Source organism: Neolamprologus brichardi, chromosome 23 (assembly GCF_056152115.1).
Source record: "Neolamprologus brichardi isolate AB-2024 chromosome 23, ASM5615211v1, whole genome shotgun sequence".
Lineage (NCBI taxonomy): Eukaryota > Metazoa > Chordata > Actinopteri > Cichliformes > Cichlidae > Neolamprologus > Neolamprologus brichardi.
In genome coordinates, this window is record NC_142125.1 from 6,431,860 (window position 1) to 6,455,269 (window position 23,410).

Here is a 23,410-nt window from a genome sequence, read left to right on the forward strand (position 1 = left end):
TGCTCAGTGACATGGAAATTAAACACATCCTGGATCTTAAATGTGTTTTAGAAAATTTTCAAAAGAAACTTACAGAGAACTCTTTAGAGAAATCGATTTACACTCCAACATCTTTTCTCACTGAGCCCGTTTGCTAGCGTTTGTAGTCCCGCAAAGTGCTTCAGCCTCAACTGTTTAAAAGTCTCTAGCTATCTTGGCTTTTGTGATTTTCTTTCACAAGATATTTTCCATCTGTAACTTCAAACGGTCTACAGGGAAAACCCAGAAGTTTGACGGGGTGCATGTTCGTGAGATAAAGGTGGCTTGAGGTTTAAGGCAGTTTTCAGAATTAATACTCCTTCATGTTCATGGTTCAAATTCAGAAACTCTCTGAAAGTGTTACTTTTCACAACTGACATGACAGAATTTGGTATTCTTAACACAAATACTATAAATAAAAAAATACACACATTTTTAAATGATTCAACCTTTTATTGACATTTCATTTTCTTTCACATAAACTTTATGCTCCACAACTTTTTTTTTATTTTAATAATCAACCTTTAAACTACAGTGATTTTAATAGACAGAGAGCGACAGTAAAGAGTGGCGCGTTGATTTTTTTTTTCCAACTTCCAAACCTCAGAATAAAACCACAGTGTCAAATTTATCAAATAGCAGTCTGAATGAGAAACATACAGTTTATTCAAGCACATCGCGCTTTAACTACAAAGACAATGTGCAGAGGAAGCGACTGCAGGAAATTGCATACCAGTGATTTCTTTTAAGGAGTTTATTTTATTTATTTTTGCACACTTGAATATTTTTGATTGCAGAAAACCCTCCTTCCTGAAAAAACTATACCCTCAAATTTGAGATCGATAAAGATACATGCAAAGAAACATGGCATTTTATGTGCCATTTATTGCTTTAACGTGGTACAGCACAGAGGCGATAAGGTTTGGGGGCCCGAGCTACTCCCAACTTGAACTCCAGACTGGGCTGCTCTCCAGCAGGTGCAGTGAATGAAAATCTCTGGAGGAGGGAGGTAAAGAACAGGAATAACTCCATCCTGGCCAGCTGTTCCCCAAGACACACGCGCTTACCTACGAATACACCAGAAGTTGAGTGATTTCATTCACAAGGACATTCACCTTAATTCACAGATTATTTTTGTAGTTCTGGGAAAACAAACCTAGCATACAAAACTTATTTTCACACATGAAGTCTGTAAAATGTTGGGAAAAGCATTTCAGGACACTGGAAGGGTGCCAGCACAAAAAATGCACACATTTTTGTACTAGGGACCCGGCAGGTTAAAGTTTAATGCTATGAAATTTGCATATGCATATGCACTTCAATCAGGGAAGGTCTTCAACAGATCAGAGTCTTTGTGTGAAACCTGGTGTTTTGCTTCCTATCTGAACCCTTTCTGGTGTTCCATGAAGCTATAACATTTTATAGTGCCTCATAAAACACATACCCCTAAAAAAACATGCAACTGTGTTACAGGATATGTGGAGTAACTACTGACTAACCTGCAGCAAAAGGCATAAAGGCTTCTCTCTTCCTGAATTTACCATCCTGGTCCAGAAAATGTTGAGGGTTGAAGGTGTGTGGAGTTTCCCACATCGATTCATCACACAGGACCGAGTGCAGTAAAGTTATGATTATGGTACCCTGAAAAAATACCATTGAAGTAAATGATTATTTAAACTGTTATTTAATGTGTTTTTAGTATTTTACTAGTTTGTTTCTAATGCAAGTTTTAAAATAAAGTTTTGGACAGAATCAAGAATTCTCAAGAATTTAGAAACTTAAAAATGGCAAAAATAATAAAATGTGCAATTGTTAATTGTGTTAATTTGCTAGTTGGTGGAAAATCAGCTCATGGAAGAAGCTAATTCCTATAACTAAAGAGCAGGGCTATTAAATGGATTATTGTGTCACATTACACAATTATCCATCCATAATCTCTACAGTCTGTCCTGGGTGTACCCCGAGGCCTTCTCCTGACAGGGCATGCCTAAGACACATCATTCAGTACTACAGATCCCACAGATGCCCGAACCACCTAAACTGGCTGCTTTTGACAGGGAGGAGTAGCAATCTACTCTGAGCCCTCCTCGAATGTTGGAACTTGTCATCCTGTGCTACAATAGAGTGACATCCCATCTTTAATCCATAAAATCCTGTCTTCCTTCTCTCACCCCAACCGGTCGCAGCAGATGGCCGCCCCTCCCTGAGCCTGGTTCTGCCGGAGGTTTCTTCCTGTTAAAAGGGAGTTTTTCCTTCCCACTGTCGCCAAAGTGCTTGCTCATAGGGGGTCATATGATTGTTGGGTTTTTCTCTGTATCTATGAAGCGCCTTGAGACAACTTTTGTTGTGATTTGGCGCTATATAAATAAAATTGAATTGAATTGAATTGAATTGAATAAAGTTTAATATGATGTTGGCCCAACCTTTGCAGCTATAACAGCTTGGACACTTCTCAGAAGACTTTCCAGAAGGTTTAAAGGTGTGTTCATGGGAATTATTGACCATTCTTCTACAAGCACATTTGTGAGGTTGGACGAGAAGGCCTGGCCTGCCATCTCTGCTCTAATTCATCACAAAGGTTTTCTATCTATAGGCCAATGTGTGCAGGCCAATCAAGTTCTTCCACACCAAACTTGCTCATCCGTGTCTTTATGGGCTTTGCTTTGTGCACTGGTGCACAGTCATATTGGAACATGAAGGATCCAACCTCAATGTTCTCATAATGTTGGGAGCATGAAATTGTCTAAAATTTCTTTATATGCTAAAGCATTAAGAGTTCCTTTGAATGGAACTAAGGGGCCGAGCTCAACTCCTGAAAAACAGCCCCACACCTTAATCCCCCCTCCACCAAACTTTACACTTGGCACAATGCTGGCACCTGACACATCCAGAGAACACATCCATTGCTTTGGAGTCCAGTGGCAGCGTGTTTTATGCAGCGTGCATCTGTTGGGTTTCCTTTTGCTCTTGGTGATGTCAAGATTGCAGCTGCAGCTGCTTGGCCATAAAAACCTATTCCATCAAGTTCTCTGTGCACTGCTCTTGGTCTAATCTGAAAGCCACGTGACGTTTGGAGGTCTGTAGTGATCGATTGTTTGACTCTGCAGAAATTTGACGACCTCTGTGCACTGTGCGCCTCAGCATCCGCTGGCCCCCACTATGTGATCATGGCTGTTTTGCCGTCGTTCCCAATTGGTTCCACTTTGTTATAACACCACTAACAGTTGACTGTGGAATATTTAGTAATGAGGAAATTTCATGACTGGACCTGTTACACAGGTGACATCCTATCACGGTACCACGCTGGAATTCACTGAGCTCCTGAGAGCTCCCAGTCTTTCACAAATGTTTATAGTAGCAGTCTGCATGCCAAGGTGCTTGATTTTATACACCTGTGGCCATGGAAGTGCCAGGAAGACCTTGATTTAGTGATTTGGATGAGTAAGTAATTACATTTGGCAATATAATGTATTTATGTCTGGGAAGGTTGTCAGTCATCCAGGTTATGGTAATCTAAGATGCTTGGAAAGAAAAGCGACTGGACTTCTCTAAGTTTCTTGAAGGATCCTGCAACACGGGGCAGAAAACGTTCCCTCCAAGCCACAAGAGAAAGAGAAGGAGCACACAGATGTAACGAACGCTCTTAAAGCATGTGGTTATCGAATCAGCAAAGATACTGTAAAAAAGGTCAGACATCAACTAGGGAGAAACAGAAGGAAAACAGAATAGCATTGTCAGCATTGTCATCTCTTATCATCCCTTTATCAGAGAAACTCAGGAGAGTCTTTTCCAAGCATGTCATCCTAGTGTACTTCAGACCTTTGGCTCATGTGATTAGGCAGACGATCAATAGTGGGCCAGTGACCCTCTTAAGGGACATTCCTAATAGAGCTTAAATCCGGGACTCTCCACCAGAAGCTTCTCAGATGAGAGGTGAAAAATCTTCAAGAAACTTAAAGAAGTTCCTGAGATAATATATTTTTATATTTATACACCTCTTGAGTTGGCGTATAAATGAGGATTTCTAGTATTTTAAGTGAAATACCCAAATTCCCAGCATATTTTTGGTTTTGATTATGATTATTACATTTAATCTGTCTAAAAACATTCTTAATTATCTGAGAAAAGGATAGGTCATTTCAAAAAATGACAAAAACGTCACTTGGGAAACAACATGTGGGATGTATACCTTTGGGATTGCGTAGTTATCCAGTGTGGTGTCTTTGCTTGTCATGTGAGCAAAATTGAGGGGGATGATGTTGGCCATTCTCTGAATCTCATGAATGACAGCATCAGTATAGGGCATTTTTTCTCTGTCACTCATAGAGGGCTGTCTGGACGAACCAACCACAGCATCTATCTCAGCCTGGACTCTCTCTGCACAGTGAAAACAGGAAACAATGTGAGTCTGTGTGCAGCAAAGATGACTTACAGGGAAAGTTTACACATCCTACACGCATCCTCTCACAATATATATGATCTCTTATAGGGATGCACCGATACCGATGCTGGTATCGGGTATCGGGACCGATACTGTAAAATGTGGTATCGGTTAACTCGTAAAAGTTAACCGATACCACGAACCGATACTAACTTATTTCATTAATCAGAGGGTGGATTGTCATTTTTGTTGTAGTTTTTTAGATTGGCCACTAGGGGGACATCCCGCGCTAAACAGGCACAGGGTTAGACGAGTGAGACTGGCGGCTCCAGATAAAAAAGAGAAACTGGAGGCTGCTGTAGCTAGGCTAAACAAAATGTTAGCAGTGTGGACCGGAACAGCCAACTTTAACTCAGGTTTTGGAAAAGCGATGAAAAATGTCAAGAGAAAATCCACGGGCAGTTAAAATAACAGAGGCTCTGACTCATTTTATTGCTCTGGATGACCAGCCAATGCCGGTCGTGGAAAACATAGGATAGCACCGTCTTCTCAGCATACTCGAGCTGCGATATGAAATTCCCAGCCGCCCACACATCAGGGAGATAATGGTGCCAAAACTTTCTAAAGAGGTAAAGACAAGCAGTGTGTGTGCGATGTCAGTCCTTGGTTTAACGGCGCAGTGGACTGATGATCCATGGGCAGATGGGGAGTTCGTTCGTCAATGCCAAATACTTTCGTTATTTTGTTTGTTTGTTTATAATATGGACACTCTGCAATAATTTAAAAGTTTATTTTATTCTCAAACCTAATTTGTATTTATTTTATTCCAAACAGAAGTGTTTATTTATTATTCTGAAAGCTCGAGACAGTGCCAATAGTTCAGTGATATTTTGTTAAATTACAATGTGGAGACTCTGCAATAATTTAAGAGAAGTGCTTATTTTTCACTTGAATTTTTTTTGTGGTCATTTTTATTAAGATATTATTTATTATCGGCAGAGAATAAAATAAAACCTGTCTTCCAATTCATTGCATTTGTGTGTGTGTATTTGTGTGTGTGGTAGAAGTATCGGTTTTTGTACTCGGTATCGGCAAGTACTCAGATCCAAGTATCGGTATCGTATCGGTTTGAAAAAATTGGTATCGTTGCATCCCTAATCTCTTAGGGACCCCCTGAGAATATAAAGAGATGGCAAATTGATTAGAAAATATGTAGTAAAAGTGGATGTGATTCATAAACACACCTTGTATGTCAGGGTAGTAGATCATGTAAAGCAGTCCCCAGTGTAAAGTAGTGGTTGTAGTTTCAGTTCCAGCACCAAAAAGATCCAGAGTGCAAAAACACAGATTTTGTAAATCAAAACCAGATTCTTTGTTCTCCTTCTATAGGTGTGAGAGAGGAGCAAACATGTGTTACATGGTAACAAATAACACATTTTATTAGAAATGCAGACAACAGACAAGGAGCACTTCACTCACCTCTCCCATTTCTATGAGAAAAGCATCAATGTAATCTCTTGGTGATGAAGGGTCAATATTTTCTTTGTGTTCATTGATCTTCACCTTTACAAACTCAATTAACTGTTGTATCAGAAATAATATTTCCTTGTGAGATCCAGGAATCTACGGTGGCCCTGAGAGGCCAAAAGCGCTGCAAAAAGAAAAACACTTGCAAAAAGAAAAACACTTGCAAAAAGAAAAAGCGCTGCAAAAAGAAAAACACTTGCAAAAAGAAAAAGCGCTGCAAAAAGAAAAACACTTGCAAAAAGAAAAAGCGCTGCAAAAAGAAAAACACTTGCAAAAAGAAAAAGCGCTGCAAAAAGAAAAACACTTGCAAAAAGAAAAAGCGCTGCAAAAAGAAAAACACTTGCAAAAAGAAAAACACTTGCAAAAAGAAAAAGCGCTGCAAAAAGAAAAACACTTGCAAAAAGAAAAAGCGCTGCAAAAAGAAAAACACTTGCAAAAAGAAAAAGCGCTGCAAAAAGAAAAACACTTGCAAAAAGAAAAAGCGCTGCAAAAAGAAAAACACTTGCAAAAAGAAAAAGCGCTGCAAAAAGAAAAACACTTGCAAAAACAAAAAGCGCTGCAAAAAGAAAAACACTTGCAAAAAGAAAAGCGCTGCAAAAGCACACACAACACAACGGAAATAGGAAAAAACACAACGGAAATGTTTCTGGGGAGACAATAACCGGACGGACCAGTTGACCAAAACATGCTAACAAGTGCACTGGGACTGGGAGACACTTCAACGAAGTGGAAGCAGAGCGGCCAAAGAGTAAACTTCCAAAAGTAAGTTCTGAATATTATGTCACTTATTTATGTGCAAATGTTTAATAACGAGGAGCATTAAAACATTACTGTTGGCCACATGCCGGCAAAGTTATGTGACATTAGCGATGTTTGTACTTTCAGCGTTTACTTTGTTTTAAAGTCTTTACTTTATACGCCGTTAGATAGTCGACCTTAATCTTACAGAGAATCTGATGATTTTGTGGATAATTAAAATCAGTCATATATCCACAAACACAACAGGCTGAAAGTCAGTGATGCTGCTCGGTTTGCAGTCCTGAATATCACGGCACAAGCAGGATTCACTGCACTGTTAATGTTAATTATGTCATATTGCTGCCTCTGTTCGGTGGTGTTGAGCCAAACGGACTTTAACGTGTGTTTGAACGAGCTGACGGTTCACTCATTGTAGCGACTTCCACAGTCGCTAGAGCCCGGGGATGGAGCCCGCCTATTTGCCTGACGCGCTGTCAACTTTAGCAATAATGCGAGAGGTGGAATTGTTTGCTTGTTTATTAAAGTGTTTACAGAGTAATGTCATCTCAAGATTTGGACTCTTACAACGTCACAGGCTCTAATGTAACAAGACGAAACATGTTGTGCAGCGGTCAACAAAAACTACGGCTACCCAGCCCTCCTCTCTGTCAAAATCAAAACCAGTGAATGACAGACTGACAACGCCCTCTTAATGTCGCCGCTAGCACCCACGTGACTCCCATTACACATCACCATAGCAACCAAACAAATGAAAACCCAGTGATCATCAAAAAATTCAATACATTTAATTATGGTTCCTACACTCATTAAGCTGAAAGAAAGATGCTTTAATCACAGCAGTCACACATGTGTCCACTGTACCAGCTGGGAACTCTTCTTGTTCAGCACTCGTAATAACACTAAATCCTCCTGTTTGTAGCAGTGTGTACACCTGAGACTGTCACCTGTCTGTCTGTCCTGCACTCTGTCTCTGTTTCTTTCTCTCTGATTGTGGAATAAAAGTATGAACATGTATTTATAAGTTACACTTGTGTTTGAATCCTGCAGCTTATCACGCATTTGATTTCCATGTGTGACGACTGCAAGTGTCCAGAGTGAGGACAGACTGAGGGACCCACTGCTGCACATCATCTGTGAGGCTTTGCACCCCTGATGATCCACCAGGACTCAGCAGTGTGTGAGGAAGAGGAGGAGGAAGAGCCAGCAGCAGCTGACAGATGGAGAGAATAGACAGACTGTTCCCTGTTTGTGAAGGACTGCTAGGAAAGTTTAACATAACTAACTGTCTGTCCTGAATCAGTCTTATTAGGTAATGTTCAAATAATGTTATCATCCAGTGTTTTCAGTGTGGGAGAAAGTACTCAGGGCCTTCAAGTTACACACTATGAAAGGCAGCAACAAGTTTAATATTCAGAAACCTAAAGTATGTATCAGCAGCTGAATGGAGCTAAAAATAATTGTTTGTTTCAGTTCTATGAAGCTTTGAGTATTTTGGATCAGTAGCACTGCTGTGTTTGTTGCATCATATCGCTGTAATTGTTTATATGCTTTATATATTCTGAGGTAAGTTGATCTATAGTGTTACATCATATTCTATAAGGATGTTATGTGTTTGTAGACTTTCTGCCCAGTTTGACCCATTTAGCAGAAGTCAGCCCTTTTAAGGCTCTGATATCTATTCTGAGTGACTTAAAGCAGTTATGACATGGTCTGATTTTCTCACCCAATAAAGGAATATTTAATATATCAGTCTACTCTTCATTCTATCAGAAACAGTTATCACAGCTCGTACATTTGCTTCTTCCACACATATATGTAAGCATTGAGCCAAATTTAGTAATAATGCCAACATATTAAAAGAACAATATTTGTCTCTTATATATAATACATCTATATATACACTGTCACAGATACTTGTCTTTAAGTGAAGATTTAAGGTGATAGGAAATATAAATAAATGCAACTTGAATCTTTACTGAAGCTCAGTGTTTGACACAGAGTTCACTCACATGTGCTGTACCAGTGTACCTGCATATGTGATGTGACAATAGAAGTGATTTGATTTGAGAGTTCAAACTCACTGCTGTAATAACTGATAATGATTAATATAATAACTATAATATTGGCCATCTCATATTTACACTGACTTTAGTCTCATGAACAACATTAGCTAATTGTTATTTACTAGCTAATCTTATATGACTGTTCAGTACAGATATGAAGCCCAACAATCATGTTTTACAGTCCTGTGGTCTCAGCCTCAGATACTTATTAAATCACACAAAGCTCGTGTAGAAACAAACAAACGAACAAAATATGTTCTCCTTCATTTCTGTCAACCACACGTTTCCCGCTATCATGGTTGCTAGGCAACCTGGGCAGCGCGACGGAGGCTAGACCGTCCCATTTCAGACCCTGAATTGGGAAACAGTCCCTGAATTGCTGTATCCCAATTCAGGGTCTGCAGCCTTAAAGTACGCAGCCTCAACGGTCCTCAAGGGCCGCGTACTCAAAGACCGCTAAGGCCGGAAGTGTGAGGCTTGTGAAATGGGACGGTCTAGCCTCCGTTGCGCTGCCCAGGTTGCCTAGCAACCATGATAGCGGGAAACGTGTGGTTGACAGAAATGAAGGAGAACATATTTTGTTCGTTTGTTTGTTTCTACACGAGCTTTGTGTGATTTAATAAGTATCTGAGGCTGAGACCACAGGACTGTAAAACATGATTGTTGGGCTTCATATCTGTACTGAACAGTCATATAAGATTAGCTAGTAAATAACAATTAGCTAATGTTGTTCATGAGACTAAAGTCAGTGTAAATATGAGATGGCCAATATTATAGTTATTATATTAATCATTATCAGTTATTACAGCAGTGAGTTTGAACTCTCAAATCAAATCACTTCTATTGTCACATCACATATGCAGGTACACTGGTACAGCACATGTGAGTGAACTCTGTGTCAAACACTGAGCTTCAGTAAAGATTCAAGTTGCATTTATTTATATTTCCTATCACCTTAAATCTTCACTTAAAGACAAGTATCTGTGACAGTGTATATATAGATGTATTATATATAAGAGACAAATATTGTTCTTTTAATATGTTGGCATTATTACTAAATTTGGCTCAATGCTTACATATATGTGTGGAAGAAGCAAATGTACGAGCTGTGATAACTGTTTCTGATAGAATGAAGAGTAGACTGATATATTAAATATTCCTTTATTGGGTGAGAAAATCAGACCATGTCATAACTGCTTTAAGTCACTCAGAATAGATATCAGAGCCTTAAAAGGGCTGACTTCTGCTAAATGGGTCAAACTGGGCAGAAAGTCTACAAACACATAACATCCTTATAGAATATGATGTAACACTATAGATCAACTTACCTCAGAATATATAAAGCATATAAACAATTACAGCGATATGATGCAACAAACACAGCAGTGCTACTGATCCAAAATACTCAAAGCTTCATAGAACTGAAACAAACAATTATTTTTAGCTCCATTCAGCTGCTGATACATACTTTAGGTTTCTGAATATTAAACTTGTTGCTGCCTTTCATAGTGTGTAACTTGAAGGCCCTGAGTACTTTCTCCCACACTGAAAACACTGGGATGATAACATTATTTGAACATTACCTAATAAGACTGATTCAGGACAGACAGTTAGTTATGTTAAACTTTCCTAGCAGTCCTTCACAAACAGGGAACAGTCTGTCTATTCTCTCCATCTGTCAGCTGCTGCTGGCTCTTCCTCCTCCTCTTCCTCACACACTGCTGAGTCCTGGTGGATCATCAGGGGTGCAAAGCCTCACAGATGATGTGCAGCAGTGGGTCCCTCAGTCTGTCCTCACTCTGGACACTTGCAGTCGTCACACATGGAAATCAAATGCGTGATAAGCTGCAGGATTCAAACACAAGTGTAACTTATAAATACATGTTCATACTTTTATTCCACAATCAGAGAGAAAGAAACAGAGACAGAGTGCAGGACAGACAGACAGGTGACAGTCTCAGGTGTACACACTGCTACAAACAGGAGGATTTAGTGTTATTACGAGTGCTGAACAAGAAGAGTTCCCAGCTGGTACAGTGGACACATGTGTGACTGCTGTGATTAAAGCATCTTTCTTTCAGCTTAATGAGTGTAGGAACCATAATTAAATGTATTGAATTTTTTGATGATCACTGGGTTTTCATTTGTTTGGTTGCTATGGTGATGTGTAATGGGAGTCACGTGGGTGCTAGCGGCGACATTAAGAGGGCGTTGTCAGTCTGTCATTCACTGGTTTTGATTTTGACAGAGAGGAGGGCTGGGTAGCCGTAGTTTTTGTTGACCGCTGCACAACATGTTTCGTCTTGTTACATTAGAGCCTGTGACGTTGTAAGAGTCCAAATCTTGAGATGACATTACTCTGTAAACACTTTAATAAACAAGCAAACAATTCCACCTCTCGCATTATTGCTAAAGTTGACAGCGCGTCAGGCAAATAGGCGGGCTCCATCCCCGGGCTCTAGCGACTGTGGAAGTCGCTACAATGAGTGAACCGTCAGCTCGTTCAAACACACGTTAAAGTCCGTTTGGCTCAACACCACCGAACACAGGCAGCAATATGACATAATTAACATTAACAGTGCAGTGAATCCTGCTTGTGCCGTGATATTCAGGACTGCAAACCGAGCAGCATCACTGACTTTCAGCCTGTTGTGTTTGTGGATATATGACTGATTTTAATTATCCACAAAATCATCAGATTCTCTGTAAGATTAAGGTCGACTATCTAACGGCGTATAAAGTAAAGACTTTAAAACAAAGTAAACGCTGAAAGTACAAACATCGCTAATGTCACATAACTTTGCCGGCATGTGGCCAACAGTAATGTTTTAATGCTCCTCGTTATTAAACATTTGCACATAAATAAGTGACATAATATTCAGAACTTACTTTTGGAAGTTTACTCTTTGGCCGCTCTGCTTTCACTTCGTTGAAGTGTCTCCCAGTCCCAGTGCACTTGTTAGCATGTTTTGGTCAACTGGTCCGTCCGGTTATTGTCTCCCCAGAAACATTTCCGTTGTGTTTTTTCCTATTTCCGTTGTGTTGTGTGTGCTTTTGCAGCGCTTTTCTTTTTGCAAGTGTTTTTCTTTTTGCAGCGCTTTTTGTTTTTGCAAGTGTTTTTCTTTTTGCAGCGCTTTTTCTTTTTGCAAGTGTTTTTCTTTTTGCAGCGCTTTTTCTTTTTGCAAGTGTTTTTCTTTTTGCAGCGCTTTTTCTTTTTGCAGCGCTTTTTCTTTTTGCAAGTGTTTTTCTTTTTGCAGCGCTTTTTCTTTTTGCAAGTGTTTTTCTTTTTGCAGCGCTTTTTCTTTTTGCAAGTGTTTTTCTTTTTGCAGCGCTTTTTCTTTTTGCAAGTGTTTTTCTTTTTGCAGCGCTTTTTCTTTTTGCAAGTGTTTTTCTTTTTGCAGCGCTTTTTCTTTTTGCAAGTGTTTTTCTTTTTGCAGCGCTTTTGGCCTCTCAGGGCCACCGTAGGGAATCCACTTCATCAGCCAGGGCAATGTGTTGTACATCTAGAGTTCAAAGACAGTTTTAGGTACACCAGATAACTAAATATTTGGAAACCCCTCAAATGTCATGAAATATTAGACCCCAAAACGCAAGGACATGTAAACAAGAGCTGGAGGTTGTTTTTCTTTTTTGTTATGAAGTGAAGATATACATTTCTTGACCTCCTCTTAGATTCACCACACAGTGTATATTTTGTCCTCCCTCTAGTCACCCCCAGTCACGGGAGATTTTGATTTTTTTGATTATGGATGAAGCCTTTATTTGTCACTTGCGGTTTCCTGCAGCGAAATTGAACCCCTTTCAACCATACATACATTAAACAAACATCACATTGGGACAGGTCAGAACAGCTAGCGTAAAGAAAAACAATGAAATGTACAAGACAAAAGGGCAGTGGAGGAGAAGAAGGAGAACTGTACTCAGACTGAGCTCCTGATAGGGGATCAGTATGAGAAAAGAAAACAAAAACTCCTCAGCACAGAAGCACATGAATCTTCACATCGTAAATCCATGAAAACACATGACAAGCAACAGGGGTGGGTGAGCAGGTTTAGAGTAAGGCAATGTAAACAGGTGGTGGCCCCTCCCTGCGCCTGGTTCTTTCAGAGATTTGTTTCTGTAAAGAGGGAGTTTTTCCTTCCCACTGTTACCAAGTGCTTGCTCATAGGGGATCATCTGACTGTTGGGGTTTTCTCTGTATTATTGTAGGGGTCTTTACCTCACAACATAAAGCACCAGGAGACGACTGTTGATTTAGTGTTGTAAATAGAGCTGAATTCAATTGCTTAATCTAACTAAACATAAAGTAGTTAGAACTTCCCCTTAACTAGAAACAACAGTTTCATGTCATACAGAAATTTTTGGATTGGAAATAAAGTTACTGTTGGCTACTTGGTGACTGATTTAGCTGATTTTTAAGTCGAATGTCCTTATTTATGCAACTTCAATGGGATTTATGTTTCAAACATAAAAGAATCTTTTGCTTGTTTGGTGACTGTGTAAACATTTACACTATGGATCCTACAATTGCAGCAAAGATACGACTGGTTAATTTGAACAATATCAGCAACACGGACAATTTTAGTGCCAGATCGGTACTTTTACCTTTGATTCATAAAATAGGTTTCACACAATAATATTTGTGTACATTTACATGACTTGTAGTTTGAATACGCACCTTTTAGTTTTAGTAGTCTAACATTACTGTATTCGTTTTCAATAAAATTTCTTCGGCAATGTTTCAAATTAAACACATTTTAGTTACAGAAGAAAATCCAGTTATGAATAAAATTATTGGATGTATTCTCACCTGTACTGACAAACTTCCCTGTAAATGCATAATCTTGTTGAATTTCTGGAGAATAAACTGAAACTCCTTGTCAGTGTAGTCGAATCGTTTCCCAAACACCAAACAGCAGATGATGTTGGACACAGCGTTGTTTATCAGTGACTGTGTATTAAACGGCTTGCCTGTAAAATACAGAAAAAAGACTGAGGAACCCTTGCAACATGTCATAATAATAAAGAAAATTGGGGCCCAAAACATCACAAACAAAACATCAAATATGATGAGTCACTGGACAACGCATGTTACATGAATCGCATGCAACAGGTGTCATGATACCTAAGTACACAATGTATGTAGCTGTTGGTGCATGCTTGTGTCTTCAAAGTTGGAGGTAGTGTGAGTTAATTTTTTTGTGCCTTGCTTATCTGCAAAAGCCTCTGTGAGATACTGGCACTCCTGCTGGATGGATAAGTCCAGGGTCTTCTTGCCCAGACCAAAGTTTCTGAGAGTGTGAAGAGCAAATCTCCTCTGTTGCTTCCATGGATAACCATTTGACATCACAAGACCTTTTAGGAACATACAAAAACATTAACTCCAAAATGGTGTAAATGGAGTCTGATGTTGTTCAACTTCAAATATGAAAATACAACCAACTCCACCTCTGTTTCCTACTAGTTCAAATATGGGTATGACAGGACGATCAATTAAGTCTTCTCCTTTTTGTACCAAGGCCTCCTTCACAGAGTTGTAGCCATTCACGACCACAATTCTTCCACCAAATAGTCGCAGGCTGAAAACGTTTCCATACTTCTCTGCAAACTGAACACAGGCATTGACATTGTGGTTGACCACTGAGTGGACATATTTTTTAAGAAGTCACTGTCATGTGATTGCCCATTTCAGTTTTAACCCCCAAGTTTAACTGTTTCTTATCAGCTGCTGAAATCTATTTAAAAGTATCATTTCTAATGCTGGTTGGATTTTTCAGTTACCCTTTTTTAAAATCTGGAGGACAAATTACTTAATCAACAATATAAAATTAATAGCATGTATCAATATTGTCCCCCCCACCCCACCCCGACCTCCAGTAAAGAGAACAAAGGGGAGTTCAGTTTGGTTATCTTGCATTTAAGTTAATAATTTACTATTTACCTGACATGTTTAGGACTTTCAAAAAAACAAAAAAAACAACTCACATTTACTGATTTGCTTAAATCAATATGCAAAAAGTGCAGTGCGATATCTCCGAGTGTTGTTTACGCTTCTGACCCTTTATTTTCGACTACACAGCAATAAAAATATTTCTATACCTCTGCGAACTGCAAGTGAAGCCTGGCAGGTTGGATACGCCAAAGATCACCAATGAAAGCAAGAGCCCACGGTCCAGGAGGAAAGTTTTTTGGCACTCTGTTCTTCAAAAAATCAGTCAGAAGCAGGAAAACACACACAAATAGTAAAATGCTCCTGCCGTCAATCCACTCCAGGCCGAGCACGCTGTATAGTGTCTCCATAGCTTTACTCCGTTATGCAAAAGTAACTCAGTGTTTTCACTTTGACCCACTGGAAACAAAGTGCATTCAGCTACAGGGACAGAATATTATATAACCCAGCCCAAAGTCCAGATAAAGCCCTGATTACACTCCTAGGTGTTAGAATTAAGGTTTTGGTTTGTTTTTCTCCTGTAAGTTCAGTGAAACATCTAGTTCTGTGACTCAAATTAGCAGAATTGTGGTTTGTCACACAGTGACCGGATGTCTATGCCCATTATCCTTATTTTTTAAGTACAAAAACTCGAACAAGGAGATAAATAATGAAGTCAGTAAAATTAGTATTTTTCGCAGTGATGATGCCTTCCCATGGAGGTTGTTTTTGATTAAATGGGAGTGCTTTTGCCCCATCATAGTCCAGGTTAATGAACACAACATACATGGGCATTGTACAGTGCTGTGACTGTTGTTGTCAGGAAATGGCTGAGGAACACAAAACTGTATTGGGCAATACAAACATTGAGAAATGCCAAGGACACCTCAGACTGATAGCAGTGTGAACTTAAAAGAAATCAGACTAAATAAGAAGGATTAAGTCAATCAAAACTGGATTCAATGAAAGATGAATATACATTACTCACACACACATTTTCAGTCAGGCCATGTTTATTTGTTCAGCACATTTAAACCCACAGAGGGTCTTTCAAACTGCTTCACAGTCAGGGCACATGGATTATCACTCAACAATAAATCTTTAAAAAGGGTGTAGTTTAATGTCAGAATCTTATATTTGTATACAGTATAATAATGTATGTAATGTACAAAGGTTTAATTAAACAGCATACTGGCTCACAACATAATACAAATAGACAATGGTGAAACAGAAACTGCTTGACATGAAAAATGTAATAAAAGACAAATGTACACTGTAAGAAATAGACGTGTTCAACTTATACTTGATGGTTTAACGTGCCACGGCACAGAGGAGGTAAGGTTTGGGACAACAAGTGGTTCCCAGTCTGAACTCCAGGCTGCGCTGCTCTCCAGCAGGTGCAGAGACCTCTGAAGGAGGGAGTTGAATAATTCCATTCGGGCAAGCTGCTCCCAAGGACACGTACGCATGCCTGATAATACACAATAAGAGTTTTAGTCACTTTTTTAGTCACAGCCAAAAAGTGCAGCAAAAGAAACAAAGCGATGTCAAAAATCTCTTTCCAAAAAGGCACCATAAACAACAATGAAACGTCTAGTTCTGCAATTCAAATTAGCAGAACTGTGGTTTGTCATAAAGTGACCGGATCTCTATGCCCATTCTCTATTTTTTTTTAATACAAAAAGGAGATAAATAATGAAGTCAGAAAAAAATGAATATTTTTAGCAGCAATGATGCCTTCCCTCAGAGGTTGTCTTTGATTAAATGGGAGTGCTCTTGTCCCATCATAGTAGCCAAATATCTCCAGATTACAGTCCAGGTTAATGAACACACCATACTGTTTGGGTAAGCTAAATATATCTGGACAGGACCACAACATGTGTGACACTGACACTTTTGCAATACCACATTTGTCACACACGGGGGAGACAGTGCCAAATGTTTTGTTAAGTCTTGGCATAGTGGAGCTTATGCAAGACTTTAAATTCAATCAACCTGGAATTGACATTGTAGCCACAGCCACCCTGGGGCACACTGACAGAGGCGAGGCTGCCAAACACAGGCGAGGCTGCCAAACACAGGCGCCACCAGGCCTTCAGTTGAAGGACCGAGACTGTCCAAGCCGGGGCTCGAACTGGCAACCTTCCGATTACAAGGCGAACTCCCAATTCTTGAGCCACAATTACCCCATGATGTTGAAGGCTTCACTAACATGGTTGTGCTAACTGCCATAGCAAAAACTGGAAGCTAAATGTTTGGATGTTTGGAGTTTGTGGCATTGAGAAGAGGTCATAAAAAAGCATGAATTTGGGAACAGAGCCCCATCCAAAATGTCTGATTTGGAGGTAGTGATAAAAATATGACCGATGAAAATGCAAACTATTAATCCAGTTGTTTTTTTGTTTTGTTTTTTTAAATAAATGACACTGGTGGAAAAATGGATAAGATAAGAAAGAGTCATCAAGAGTTTGGGTTTACAGGGAGTTTTAAGAACAAGGAACGTGAACAGCAGAAAAAACAGAAATGTACCCCCAAATCATCTATGAGTGGCATAAATTCCCTTTTACTACAGCTGAATTTCCCGACAGCACGCTAAATGATTTGATACATTCCAGGAGATAGGGGACAAACACTGCTGGTTCAGACAAGCAAGTCATCAGCACACAAATTCACAAGACTTTCCATTCTTCCAGATTTTTACACCATGAATTCCTGGGTGACTTCTGTTAACCTATGTAGTGCCGTTTTTCTGTGGACAACCTTGTGGTCACAACACCCATGAAAGTACACCGACGGCTTGCGTTAACCCTCTGACGACAAACACGTGGATGCTCGTGATGTGAAAGTACAATACTGGTGTGAATGTGCATCTTTTTCTGTGTCAGGTCTGATGCCACAAAAGATAGCGGCATGAGAAACATTTAGCTACCACAGACCGCAGAGCTGTTCAGGGTGTGGTACATGATCTGGGTCACTAGTTGAATGACTTAGCAGAAATCACACAACCAGGCAGTGACGCATGTCTGGCAAAGGTCTAGGATTTAAAAGGTCCTTTTTCTTAACTGATGCACCCGTACTAGCCTTTGTGATAATAATTAAGTCTTCCGTGCAATAAGCTGGGAAGGGATTCTCCTATAGGACCACGATGGACAAGCTAGGGAGGCTGCCACCTTAAAAGGTACCAAAATAAGGCATGCACAGATCAAAAAGGAGTGCTTGGCTATGGTTTAGGCATATAGAGCGCTTCCAAAATAACTTTAGTCTGTACATTTCATTACCCAAATAGACCACAAGCCATTGTTTCCACACTTGAGAGGATACTGTTGCAATGGCTTTTTGTTAATGAGAATAGCAAACGTCAATGCACAGGCAAAGTGTGTCTTTGAAAACTGCTTGAATTTGCTGACACACTTTCGAGGCACCTTTCAGCCATGCAGAGACCTTTAGATAATGGAAACTGTCATATGACACACATCATATAGTCGATACTGGAAAAGGTTAGAGACCACAAAAAAACGATGAACCCTAAATGACGCTGAGCTGCATGAATCGAGTCATACTATGAAGTCAGATATTCTCTATTATCGTGCTGCAACTTGATCCTCGAAGAGTAGAACTACTACATCAGATTCACATGGGCATTTTATAGTGTTGTAACTGTGTTGTTGCCAGGTAATGGCTGAGGAATACAAAACTGTATTGGATAATACAAACATTGAGAAATGCCAAGGACATCTCAAACTGATAGCAGCGTGAACTTTAACAAAAAACAGACTGAATAAGAAGGATTAGGTCAATCAAAACTGGATTTAGTGAAAGATGAATATACATTACTCACGCACACATTTTCAAGTTAGGGCATGTTTATTTGTTCAGCACATTTAAAACCACTGCTTCACAGTGAGGGCACGTAGATTATCACTCAACAATGAATCATTAAAAAGTGTGTAGTATAATGTCAGAATTTTATACAGTTTGTATACAGCATATATGTAATTTCAGTATATATGTGTGTAATTTCTAAAGGTTTTATTAAACAGCATTCTGGCTCATAACATAATAGAAATAGATAATGATGAAACAGAAACTGCTTGACATTATAAAATGTAATGAAAGACAAATGTACACTGTAAGAAATAGACGTGTTTAGCTTATACTTGATGATTTAACGTATTGCAGCACAGAGGCGGTAAGGTTTGGGACAACGAGTGGTTCCCAGTATGAACTCCAGACTGGGCTGCTCTCCAGCAGGTGCAGAGAATGAAAACCTCTGAAGGAGGGAGGTAAAGAACAGGAATAACTCCATTCGGGCAAGCCCCTCCCCGAGACACACACGCTTGCCTGATAATACACAATAAGAGTTTCAGTCACTAAGCTTTCATCTCACAGAGATTATTACTACAGCTCTGAAACACACAAAAGAGGCACCGATCCCCTGCAAACTCAGTGATGTAAGAACTTGTTTGTAGATATAAGTCGGTGCTCACGAACAGTTAACAGCAAGCAGAAACATGTAACACTTCTTTTACCATAGCTTGCTCAAACACCTCTCTTGTTGTTTGCCTACATATTTATTAACAGAACATGTGCCCTCTTGACATACCTGCAGAAAAAGGCATAAATGCTTCTCTCTTCCTAAAGTTACCATCCTGGTCCAAAAAGTGTTGAGGGTTGAAGGAATGTGGAGTTTCCCACATTGACTCATCATTGAGTACAGAGTGCAATAAAGGCAGGATCAAGGTGCCCTGAAGAAACAGCTAAGTTAATTTGTGTTTGTTTAAAAATTATCTCAACGTTTAAGAACAAAATAATTAAACAGGTAAGATGGAAAATCAGCTGATAGAGAAACGAATTACCATTACATATGTTGAGCAATTATTATTTTGATATTCCAAAAGAGCTACTAAATGCGTTGTATCGCATTATGAGGTGTAAAACACTTGTTAATCAACAACAGATGGACCAAAATGCAGTGGTTGTTTTTTATGTTTAACCATTATCCCACTGCAATTAAGATATTTCCATCATAAATATTGCACAAAAACTGTCTTTCTGAGTTTATCTATGCTTTAAAGTGACTGAAAAAATAAATAATTGCTGAATTTAATGAGTTATTCAGTAGCTATATGACCAGAAACCAGAAAAATAAGCAAAAGGCTTTGGTGAAATAATTCTTAGCATGAGTACCTTTGGGATTGTGTACTTATCCAATATTGTATCCTTGTTTGTCATGTGTGACAAACTCAGTGGGAGGATGTTGCCCATTCTCTGGATCTCATGGATAACCGCATCGGTATAAGGCATGTTTTCTCTGTCACTCATAGAGGGCTGTCTGGATGAACCAATCACAGCATCGATCTCAGCCTGGACTTTTTCTGTACACAGTTAATAATGTGAGTCTACGTCAAGATTTCTAAAGTTGAGAAAACAATTCAAATCTAAGTAAATATATAAAATAGACTTGAGAGAAAACCCAATCCAGAGACAAAATTAAACAGAAACACACAATACAATGTCACATCAGAAACAATCAATTTTTATATAAATGGCTGACCTATAAGAGGCCGCTGTCATTATAAAGTTGAGATACTTGCAGAATATATAGTCATAGTGACTATTACTCAGTCACAAACCTTGTATGACAGGATAGTGGATCATATATAGAAGGCCCCAGTATAAAGTAGTGGTAGTAGTTTCAGTTCCAGCACCAAAGAGGTCCAGGGTGCAAGCTTGCAAACTACTGAGATCAAAACTTGAATCATTGCCTTCATTCTGTTAGAGGCAAAGATGAAGAAAATCTGATGACATTTCATTAAAAATGTAAAAAGAACAAAAACAGCAGAGATGCAGGACAACACTCACCTTTTCCATTTCTATGAGAAAGGAGTCGATGTAGTCTCTCGGAGATGATGGGTCAAGGTCTTCTTTGTGTTCACTGATCCTGTTTCCTATGTAATTATTTATATTCTTGACCAGAGTAAATGTCTTCTGATGAGGTCCGGGCACCCACTTCATCAGCCAGGGCATTGCGTTGTACATCTACAGCACAGGAGGACAATCACTAACTTGTCAGACAGCATGGATATATCTATGACATTTCTATTTATTTAATAAAAATGTACTAAATTAATTAGCTTTCAAAGAGAGATCCACATTACTGTATGTCCCTATGTGAAAAAGTAAAGAACTCTCTTGTTAAATCATGAATTGACTATGATTAATCCCATTTTTTGTAAAGACCTTTTAAATCACTTAAATAGAACCTGTCTGACAAAGTAAAGGAGGCTAAAAGATCTTAAAGCACCTGAGAACGGCTTATAAAGATATTTCTAAGTCGCTGGGACTCCACCAAAAATGATCAGAGCTCTTATCCACAAATGAAGAAAACTTGGAACAGTAGTGAACCTTCATAGGAGTGGTCAGCCTACCAAAATGACTTAAAGAGTGCACCACTGATCACCCAGGAGGTCACAAAAGAACCCAGAAGAACACCTAAATAACTGCATGGGGGAATTTCACTGTCAAAAACACTGCTGCTGCCCAAAAAGAACACAAAAGGCTTGTTTCACATTTGCCAACATCTTGATGATCCTCAAGACCTTTAGAAAAATATATATTGATGAGACAACATATGGCATAAAGCTAACACAGTATTTCCTAAAAGAACATTATACTAATAGCCAAACTTGATTAAAAAACAAAAACAAAAAAAAACAACCTAATCAAAGCTGGACTCAAGTAAGATTTAGATGCTTTAAATCAGTGGTCTCTATGTATGATTTACAAATATACAAATCATTGGGACACAGAACAATTCAGGAAGGGAACAATTCAAGGAGAGCCTTTTATAATAATGTGATTCAAATAAATATGACACATGCATTTGCATAAATCCTTTTAATTAGATTACTGAATCCTGGTTTAAAGGAGGCTCACCTGTGCCCACATGGTTACCTCCAAGTACAAAAGCTCATTGAAGTCCTGAAGAATAGACTGATGCTTCTCATCACTGTACTCAAATCGATTTGAAAACACCAAACAGCAGATGATGTTTGACACGGCATTGTTTAGCAATAGCTGCGCATTAAAAGGCTTTCCTGTAAATAAAAATAAAGTGTGGATGAGACAGAAAATGGACTCCATGTCCAAAGAGAAGACAAACTTGCTTGATATTTACCAAAAAAGCGTGTATTATATAAGAAAAAATGAGCAATTTTCTATTTTGTATGTTTAGCAGAAAATTAGATAAGGTCATAAGCAATTATCAAACATTTAAAATGTAAAAAGGTCATCGTAGTCTAAGGAGCTTGGAAATCATTAGAGGTGAAACGTCTTCAAGCAACTTAAAGAAGTCCAGACGCTTTTCTTTCCAAGTTCCTTAGACTATCAAACAGTGTGATTTTTTAATGCCTTGCTGGTCTGCAAAAGCCTCTGTGAGATACTGGCACTCCTGCTGGATGAATTCTGCCAACGTCGTCTTGCCCAGACCAAAGTTTCTGAGTGTCTGAAGAGAAAACCTCCTCCGCTGCTTCCATGGATAACCACTGGAAGCTACAATACCTTTGAAAAAACATATACAAATAGAAATATTTTGACTGGAAGAGAAACTAGGCATGTTGATCACCATCGTCACTAATAAAGCTAATAAATCTAACTTGGTGCCCCTCTGATACTCCAATATTAAGTGTGTAATTAAAAGAAATGAAATCACCTTTATTTCCAAATACATCGTCAACCAGAGGAATTATGGGACGATCTGCAAAGTCTTCTCCTCGTTGGACCAGGGCTTCCTTTACAGACTTGTAGCCATTAATGATCACAACTTTATGACCAAAGAATTGAAGGCTGAAAATGTTTCCATATTTCTCTGAAAACTGAATCGACAGTAGATTTAGCTTGTTATTCAACACTTGCATATTTTAGGATCATTTAAAAAGAAATAACTTTTCTGATACAGCTGACTTTTACATTTTTATTCTACCAAAAGAAAACTAAGACTGTAGCAGCTGTGATAAGTGTGACATGTGATACCATGTCCTAAAAACTACAACAACCACAAAACAAGCAAATAAAAACAAAAACAAGAACTGAAAGCAGCTAATAAAATAAAACAGAAATGTCTCTTTACGGGACACTCGGCAGCAAAAAGTAGACGCTGAAAGGACAACAGCAGCGACTTGAAATGCAGCTCACACTAAGCTTGTAGGCTGTTAGTTATGTTACCGAATGTTTTAAAGTCTAATAAAAAAAAAAAACTGCTCTGCCCCATGTAGCCCAATCTAAGTCTAACTGATTACCAATAACGGAGGAATAAAGGGAACCTGTAGCACAATTTTAGCTGCCTATTTGCAGTAAACGAGTCGCCCCATTTTCTATATGAATATATTCTTCTTCTTAACAGCAACAATGATAATAATAATCGTTACTTTGTATCACACCTCTTCGAACTGCAGATGGAATCTGTTAGGGTGCAGGCGATGAAGATCACCAATAAAAGGGAGAGCCCACGGTCCGGGAGGAAAGTTTTTCAGCACTCGGTTCTTCAGAACATAAGCCAGCGGAAGAAAAAGACAGAAAAAAATTAAAATGCTCCTGCCGTCAACCCACTCCAAGCCGAGAGCGCTGTATAGTGTCTCCATAGCTCCGCTCATTCTTGTCACTTTACTGTTTTAACTTTGATTTCACCGCTAGACAAAATGGTGGGTAATTATATAACTAAGTGGGTTCGATAGC

At 39.0% G+C, this 23,410-nt stretch overlaps 2 protein-coding genes across 4 annotated transcripts; both read right to left on the reverse strand.

The window, feature by feature from the left end:
- Window positions 1-450: 450 nt before the first annotated feature.
- LOC148095981 (cytochrome P450 2J4-like) lies at window positions 451-15,115 on the reverse strand. Its single transcript, XM_087835918.1, has 10 exons — window positions 14,848-15,115; window positions 14,197-14,356; window positions 13,954-14,103; window positions 13,559-13,719; window positions 12,214-12,251; window positions 5,879-6,017; window positions 5,644-5,782; window positions 4,208-4,395; window positions 1,518-1,659; window positions 451-1,085 (listed from the first exon to the last, which is right to left on the reverse strand). Exons 1-10 carry the CDS (start codon window positions 15,046-15,048, stop codon window positions 910-912), a joined length of 1,494 nt encoding a protein of 497 aa, XP_087692044.1. The 5' UTR covers window positions 15,049-15,115; the 3' UTR covers window positions 451-909.
- Window positions 15,116-18,522: 3,407 nt separating this feature from the next.
- On the reverse strand, window positions 18,523-23,370 carry LOC148095982 (cytochrome P450 2J2-like). 3 transcript variants are annotated; one of them, XM_087836621.1, is made up of 9 exons: window positions 23,116-23,370; window positions 22,405-22,551; window positions 22,107-22,221; window positions 21,614-21,774; window positions 20,540-20,716; window positions 20,311-20,449; window positions 19,865-20,052; window positions 19,281-19,422; window positions 18,523-19,018 (listed from the first exon to the last, which is right to left on the reverse strand). In XM_087836621.1, exons 1-9 carry the CDS (start codon window positions 23,326-23,328, stop codon window positions 18,843-18,845), a joined length of 1,458 nt encoding a protein of 485 aa, XP_087692747.1. In that variant the 5' UTR covers window positions 23,329-23,370; the 3' UTR covers window positions 18,523-18,842. The 3 variants fall into 3 exon arrangements, with proteins under 3 accessions (XP_087692747.1, XP_087692745.1, XP_087692746.1); XM_087836619.1 differs by having other exon boundaries at window positions 22,088-22,237; window positions 22,389-22,551; XM_087836620.1 differs by having other exon boundaries at window positions 21,614-21,838; window positions 22,062-22,237; window positions 22,389-22,551.
- Window positions 23,371-23,410: the final 40 nt, after the last annotated feature.